Raw genomic sequence first — 8474 nt, forward strand, 5'->3', positions numbered from 1 at the left:
TGAATTTACCATTTATTTCGGGTATATATATGTAAGGTAACTTTAATTTTGGGTCGCAATTTAACTCTATCCTTTCTCTACTTTGTCCGAGGCTGGTGTACGAAAATTTTCCGCATCGTTTCCTTCAAGGTCAGGGTTATTTCCGTTTGTCAGTTCGTCTGTCTGTTCCTCTGCAAATTCACATTCAAGTTTATCATCCGGGTAACACATTAACGGCTCTCCGTTATATTGGGTATCATATTCGTAACAATTATAGGGGTTCTCGAAGGCATAAGTTTCATTTACTTGAAAATTGTGCCTTTGAGGCGCGGTCCTCGTGGACACATCCTGGGGTCGTCTACTAGTATTATTGTTAAAAGAAACTTGTGGATTCGGACCGTATTGTGGACCAGCAGGTCGATGTCCGAAATAGGGGTTCACTCTAGGAGGCGGTATGATTGGCCCTTTCGGAATTCCGTATTAAAATGGACTTAAATTTGGCTTAAATCCGGTAGGCATGTGTGGGGATGGTTTCTGATATTGAGGTATTCCGAATTTATACGGGGGTGGTTTTTGCGCTTGATAAATTGGCACAGGCGTACAACTCGGTTTAGTTGGGAAGTTAAAATTATTTTGAGATTTAAAAGTAGATTGTTGGTTATAATGATCAGGTTTGAACTTTTGAACCGAAGGTTGCGCGGCACTGCGTAGTCGATACTGAGTTTGGAAATTTACTTCTTCTAAAACTACACTAAGCGCGGACTCCAATGTTTCGGGGGATTTCAGTCGCACTACTCTGACCATATCTTCAGGTAAATTGTAGAGAAAAACATTTAAAGAAGTATTATTATATATGGTTATTTTACTTTCTTTTATTTTTACGTCTTTAATTTGATTCACTTTCGATATCAAAACAGAACGCACTGACTGAATTCTATTGCAGAAATCTAAATAACTTTCCGCATTTCTAATCTTTAAATTTTCCAATTCTATCGCTATGCATTCCTCACTACGTGGGTCTCCAAAATGTTGTATGAGAATTTCCTTGAAATCAGTCCAAGTCATAACATCCTCTCGCTCGCTGATAAGCGAGGCGGCCCTATCGGTTAGGCGACTTGTAATACTATTCATTAAATAAACATTTTGTTCCTCACTGCCTTGAAATTTACTTATCACATATTCACACTGTCTTAAAAATAAATTTAATTGTCGTTTATCCCCTCCGAAAACGGGGATAATTTTTAACATCTGTGGGGGAATTAAAGTAATTTGTTCCATTTTAAAGAAAAGAGAATATAATAATTATATTAAAGATTTGATTTAATATAATATTCTTTAAAAAAACTTGAATAGTTATTAATAGTAATGGAACTTATTACCTTATTAAAACACACACACACACACAAAATAATAAAAATCACTTAAAACAAAAATTAATATTAAATCTAAAAACTTAATACCTATTATTATTCTAAACTTTTCAAAATTCTTTATTAATAATTGTTATTTTAATTAAAAAAAATTATAATTTCTATTATAATTCGTTATTTCAATTTTGTTTCATTATATGTCATTATATTTCGTTATATTAAATATTTTCATACAATAAAAAAAAGAAACCAGATAACGAGGCGAGGATTTATCCTATATTATCGGAAAAGGGTAAGGAAGGTGAAAAGGTACTCACCAACCGGCTGCCAGCATCTCTGCTCACGTAGACCCACTTAACTTATTTCTTTGTTTCGTTCAGGTTGGCTAAGGCACTAATTACTTTCTTTCCACGGAATCTAACGTAGAATTTCTGGAGAAAGCTGTACCCCTTTTTAAACCAATCCTACCGGCTGCGCCAGTCAAGGTTCTTGGGGGAGCGTTGCGATACAGTTACTGTTAGTTCTTTAAATCAAAAATTAAGTTGGAAAGTTGATATAAAACATTTAATTAAAACTGAGAGTTACATAGATGTCGACCAGAGACGTATGGTCTCATTAGCGCTCTCCAGTCAATTCCTCCCGTCACGGGCCCCCTGGCTCTCACAGGAGGGCAGGCATTCCTAGAAACGATAGCGAGTTATGCTGTGTAAGAGTTAACCGCCACCGTTTCTAGGCGCGGAGCCGGTGTTTGTAGGCAAGGAGCTGGTAACATAACTATATTGCCTGCAATGTTAGTATAGGACAACATTATGTCCGATTCTTGAGCGGATTATAAATAAATAAATGGGTAAATACCTTGAATCAAATAACTTACTTGCAAATAACCAATATGGGTTTCGAAAGCAAAGGTCAGCTACGGATGCTGTGTTTGACCTTGTAGACGGTGTGGTGAGACATATAGATCAGGGCGAAAAATGCCTGGCAATCTTCCTAGATTTCCCTAAGGCATTTGATACTGTATCTATACCTATACTTATACAGAAGCTGGAACACCTCGGAATTAGGGGCCTACAACTACAACTACTAAAAAGCTACCTCTCAAACAGACATCAATCGGTCAAAATCTTAATTCAAAATCGATCTCGTTCTATACTTGGACATTGACATGATTGGCTTTGGCAAAGTTACGTAAGATATTTAGGCATATGCATAGATAAAAAGTTAACTTTTGATGAACACATTAAAGCATTAACAAACAGAGTACGAAAACTTTTAGCCATTTTTAAAAACATAAGAGATGTTGCAGACTCTAAATTAATGAAAACAGTATACTTATCACTATGTCAATCACTTATAACATATGGGATTGACACAAGGGGAGGAGCGGCAAAGACTCATATGATACAGCTCGAAAGAGCACAAAGACTGCTGCTAAAATTTAGCCGCTTTTTACCATATTATTATTCCACAACGTCATTGTACCGTGAAAGTAAGGTACTGACGGTACGACAATTGTTCATTTTTAAACTTATTATGAGATATCATATTCAAAATAAAAATAAAATTAATAACATAGGAAAAAGGCGACATTAGCAATAATTTGCGATTAATAAATTTAAAAAAATATTTACACATAATTTTCCATGCTTTCTGGGGAGCTATATTTATAATCAGGTAAACAAAATACTCAATATTGATAAGTTAAACATACATAATTGTAAAATTCGACTATATGACTGGTTAAGTGGGCTAAACTACGATGAGACTGAAAGCATTATTCAGATACTGAAATGATTCACATATGCCTAACACACACACACATACTCACACACAGCCACACACACACACACACTCCACACACACATACACGCATGAAAAACTATAAACTACATTTTATAAGACATTACAATTTAAAATAAATTGTTACTATTCATTCTAATAAATCTCAAAGCTTTGCATAAGTTAAATCTTCTGTTAAAATAAAGAAATTAATTATTTAAAATATTGAACACAAAGTTACTCTTACTTAAATTTAAATATTACCGAATAACTGTGATTATAACATTACATCCTTGTATACTTTATCCTGGGGAAAGGGCCTGGTGGCTTGAGATACAGGTTCTACCTAGTTCTAAAACTAAAATTTCCCTTGCTCAATCTCTTCATCTTCCTATACTGGATTATGCAGACTCATGCTATCCTGACCTTACCGATCCGTTTACGCCGTGAAGTTCATCTACTTTCCTTGTTTTATTCTATTCTTAATAGTCATTTATCTCCCTCTTATTTAAGGGATCGTTTTCGGTAATCCTCAGCTGCAACACAAAGGAGGACTTAGCATTAATCAAAAATGACACTCGCGACTGCGAACATCTCAGAGTGGAAGAAGCTGCAGTTACACTAATGGCGGGAACGCTGAAGCTAGGAGCAGTCCCCATCTACTACGAGGGGGACCAGGACATAGACCCATATATTATGCGCACACAATCTGCGTGTCATAATTTATGAACTGACAACCTCGTAGTGGGAGGAGACGTAAACGCCTGGAGTCCATGGTGGGGAAGTGACTCGGAGAACCCCAGAGGAGCCGCATACACCGCCTTTCTAAATAGCATGGATCTCCAGATCCTAAACATCGGGAGCACACCAACCTTTGAAATGCACAGAGGAGATCGACTATGCACGAGTATAGTCGACGTCACCGCCTGCAGTGCATCCCTGCTGGGTTCCTACCCAATGCTCACAACATCGGACCATAATGCGATAACCTTTGTCCTCCAGCTGGAAACGGCACTAAAGCCTTTGGAGCCAGTAACAACGCGGAGGTACAATACCAAAAAGGCTGGTCCGACTTCGCCACTCACTTAAGGACCTCCCTAGCAGAAAGTGAAGTATCACCAAAAAACATCTATAAGGTAAAGACCCCGGAGGAACTGGAGATTATGACCATTGATTATGTAAACATAATTCGGGAGGCTTGTGAGCAGGCCATTCCTAAACCAGGGTCAGCAAAGAAAAGCACCATCCCGCCATGGTGGTCAAAGGATCTCAAAAAAGCCAAAGCAGAGGTAAAGAGGAAGAAAAGACGAATTCGGAACGCAGCTCCAGAACGGCGCCAATCGGTAGTCAACGAATACGTAGAGGCCAAATTACTATACACAGAAAAGGCAAACTGTGCTGCGACTGCGCTGCGCTGGAAGGAATTCTGCAACAAACAGGAGAGAGAGAGCATGTGGGACGGTGTGTACAGAGTCATCCGGAAAACAGCCGGAAGACATGAGGATACACTACTTAGGGATAATGGAGGGAGAACACTGAGCCCAGCAGGCTCGGCAGAACTCCTCGCAAACACCTTCTATCCCGAGGACGCGATATCTACTGACACACCGTATCATAAGCACCTCAGAGAACTCACGAAGGGTGAACAAGTATGGGAGCTAGAAAGCCTGTCTGAGGACGACCCACCATTTACAACGGCGGAGTTGGACTCGGTCCTGAGGGAACTTAATCCAAAAAAGGCCCCAGGACCGGACGGACTCACCTCAGACATCTGCACCAACGCTATCCACTGCAACAGGGAGGTGTTTATGGCAATAGCAAACAAGCAGTGGAAAATAGCCTACGTGGTCATACTTCAAAAGCCTGGAAAAGATGACTACACCCACCCAAAATCCTATAGACCAATCGGCCTGCTATCAGTACTCGGCAAGATTGTCGAAAAGATGATGGTGGGACGCCTACAATGGAGGATCTTTCCCACTCTCAGCAGAGCACAATACGGATTTATGCCACAGCGCGGCACCGAAGACGCTCTCTATGACCTAGTGAATCGAATACGATCAGAAGTAAAACAAAAGCAGATCGCCATTATGATTTCACTGGACATAGAGGGCGCTTTTGATAACGCATGGTGGCCTGCCTAAAAATACCAACTCGCGACCAGGAAATGCCCGAAAAATCTATACAAAATGGAAAGCTCATACCTCACAGACCGTAAGATCAAGGTCAGTTACGCCAGAGCAGAGCTAGAAAGGAGCACCACGAAGGGTCGTGTCCAAGGATCAATAGCTGGACCGACCTTCTGGAATCTGCTTCTAGACTCATTGCTTGTTCAGCTGGCGGACGATGGGGTATACTGTCAGGCTTTTGCGGATGATGTAGTCCTGCTATTCGCAGGACACGAGGTCGACAAACTGAACTTTGCTGCGCACAAGACCATATAGACCATATATATAGACTATGGTAATAACCAAAAAGCTTAAGGTCAGACCCCCAGACCTCTACATGTCCAATAATAGACTAGAAATCGTGTCTGAAACGAAACCTTCTGGGCATCAGGATAGACGACAAACTGACCTTCAAACCACATGTTGCTGCGGTATGCAAAAAGACCGCAGACATATACAAACAACTGGCATGTGCAGCTAAGGTCACCTGGGGTCTAAACACGGAGATAATCAGAACCATATATTTTGCGGTGATCGAACCCATAGTGCTGTATGCTTCCAGTGCCTGGTACCCGGCAGCGGAGCTCCAAATGATCAAGAACTTGCTGGACACCATACAAAGGGGCTACGCGCAGAAGATCTGCAAAGCATACCGCACGGTCTCGCTCACATCAGCACTGGTTTTGTCAGGACTGCTTCCACTAGACATAAGAGTCCAGGAAGCCGCAAATCTCTATCTTGCCAAAAAGAACATCACACGGGACTACCTACCACCTGGAAGGAAACTAGAGCAATGGTTGCACTATCTGGAAAGACCGCATCCATCAAAACTAAAACCAACTGAGTTTGAGCTCTTGGAAAAGCTGGATACCGAAACCATAGACTCGCGCTGCATTACTGGACCTCAAATCTTTACAGATGGTAGTAAGATTGGGGGCAAGGTGGGAGCCGCTTTGTCATGGTGGGAAAATGGTAAAGAAACAGCAAACGCAACCTTCCAACTAAATCCCGCCTGCACGGTTTTCCAAGCAGAACTTTATGCACTGCACAGAGCGGCTCAGCAAGCACATCAAAGTGGTCATCCAGTAACCAATATCATGAGTGATTCAAAATCCTCGCTTGAGTTGCTGGAAAACCCGAAGCTGACACACCCCCTGGTAAAAGCTGTAAGGGAAATCGTAGAGGATGCAAGAATGGAGAACAAGGAAATTCCGCTACACTGGATAAGAGCACACGTGGGAACACCTGGTAACGAGAGAGCCGATGAGCTAGCCAAAGAGGCAGCCCTAAAAATAGGCCATTGTGTTCACTACGACAAAATTCCTCTGTCACACGTTAAAAGGAAAATCCGCGAAGAATCCGTGAAGAAGTGGCAGGCTAGGTACAGCACCTCACAAACCGGGCGGGTCACGAAAATGTTTTTCCCAGAAGTAGGCAAAGCCTACAGCATACTGAGGAAAACAAAAATGACCCCGGTGCTGTGCCAAGCCTTCACTGGCCACGGTGGCTTGGCGGAATACCTCTATCGCTTTAGGCTAAAAGATAGCCCAGCCTGCGAATGTGACGAACCTGCGCGACTACCAGGCAAACAGAAAACATAAGGAGCCTCATGCTAGACGCTGGTCATCGCGTATTAGTTACGTTAGTTTGTAAACGGTACGCACACATTACTCATTATGCACCGCACACCGCCGCCTAAATCTTCGATTTCTTCCTCTGAGGAATATTTATTATCTAATAAGATGGATGAAACTCCTATACTGAGACATCCTCAGCGTAGGAAACGCCGTTGTTTATCGATCGGGGATGACGACGATCTCGCACTCTTTAAAGACGAGCTAAAATTGATGATGGAAAATTTCATTACTACCCAGAACACACGGCTACAAAAATTAGAACAACATATGATTGAAGTTAAGAAACAAAACACCAAAAAACAAACAAACAACAACAAAAAACCGCAGAGCTTTTAGAGTAGGGGAGGCCGGGGTTCAAAGTGCCGGGGCAGGTTGTTCCGATTGAAATAGTTCCGCGAAGAAAAGAGATAGCAATAAGTGTGAAGTGCATCTCGAAACGTCATATCATCGCGCCATTGCGTCAGTCATTTTAGTGATGGTCTGCCCGCGTGTTAGCGTGGTAGTCGATTGGTGACACTCAAATATCACGTAAGTAAATTTTTTCGTCATCATACTTTTTGGTCTATTTCAATCAATTTTCTAGTTATTTGTGTGTTACTTGCTATTATCTGTCGAGCAAACTACAGTGATTAACTTTTTAATATCGTTTTCGACACCGCTAATATTTCATTGGGATTGGGAAATGTGAAACCACAGCTTCAAGGATTAGCAGACTTTAATGAGCCTCAGGTGGATCATGACATGGAAACCGTCCCAGATAACGAGCCACGTCCAGCAAGAAGTGAATCAGCAACCAATGAACCTCAACCAGGATCCTCGAACATTGCTAATTTGCCAAATAATGTTGTCATTCAAGCCACATCTAGCATATTTTCACCTGAAGCAATTTAAACCTTTACCAAAAGCATCGACAAGATCGTGTGTAACAACTAAGTAACAGCGAAGTTGAAAAAAGAGTCAGAAAGAATAAAGTAACTGGTAAAAACAAGCGATATTATAAAGTGGCAAGTAAAGAAAATGTAAAAAGGAAACTACTGCAAGAAGATAATCATGGAAGTGATAGTGAAGAAGAGACCATGGAATGGTATTGTCTAATATGTTGCGATTTATATTCCTACTCACGACCAGGTGAATAATGGATTGAATGCGTCATGTGTAAGAATTGGGCTCATTGAAAATGCCTGAAATCTGAAGATGTTCAGTCTTAATTTTGATGTTTGTCAAAATTGTTATTCTGACGACGACTCTCAATATTTTTTTTAAAGTTACTGAAATGAATCAGTTTTTACAGAGTAGGTTATAAGTTTAGATTATTGATCTCAGTAAAGTCATTGCTATAAGACTGAATTAAGAAACTATAACTCGAAATGTTAAAATTTTTTATTTTTGTGTTTTAATTAAAATAAATAATTTTGTTGTTTTTTGACAAGCAAACGTTTGTCAAAGTTGATTGAGTAATATTAAAAATGTTTATTATTCTTAAATCTATTAATTAGGTTGTACTACACCATTAACTGGTAGTTAATGCTTGTTATTATTTT

General features: G+C 40.4%; 2 protein-coding genes across 2 annotated transcripts; one reads left to right on the top strand and one right to left on the bottom strand.

Moving 5' to 3' along the window:
* Positions 1 to 459: 459 nt before the first annotated feature.
* On the bottom strand, positions 460 to 1257 carry LOC120635144. Its single transcript, XM_039906077.1, has one exon. The coding sequence runs from the start codon at positions 1255 to 1257 to the stop codon at positions 460 to 462; it is 798 nt and encodes a 265-aa protein (XP_039762011.1).
* Positions 1258 to 5588: 4331 nt separating this feature from the next.
* LOC120635145 lies at positions 5589 to 6897 on the top strand. Its single transcript, XM_039906078.1, has 2 exons — positions 5589 to 5727; positions 5774 to 6897. Exons 1-2 carry the CDS (start codon positions 5589 to 5591, stop codon positions 6895 to 6897), a joined length of 1263 nt encoding a protein of 420 aa, XP_039762012.1.
* The last annotated feature ends 1577 nt before the right edge of the window (positions 6898 to 8474 follow it).

This window comes from Pararge aegeria, chromosome 26 (assembly GCF_905163445.1).
Source record: "Pararge aegeria chromosome 26, ilParAegt1.1, whole genome shotgun sequence".
NCBI classification, from domain to species: Eukaryota; Metazoa; Arthropoda; class Insecta; order Lepidoptera; family Nymphalidae; genus Pararge; species Pararge aegeria.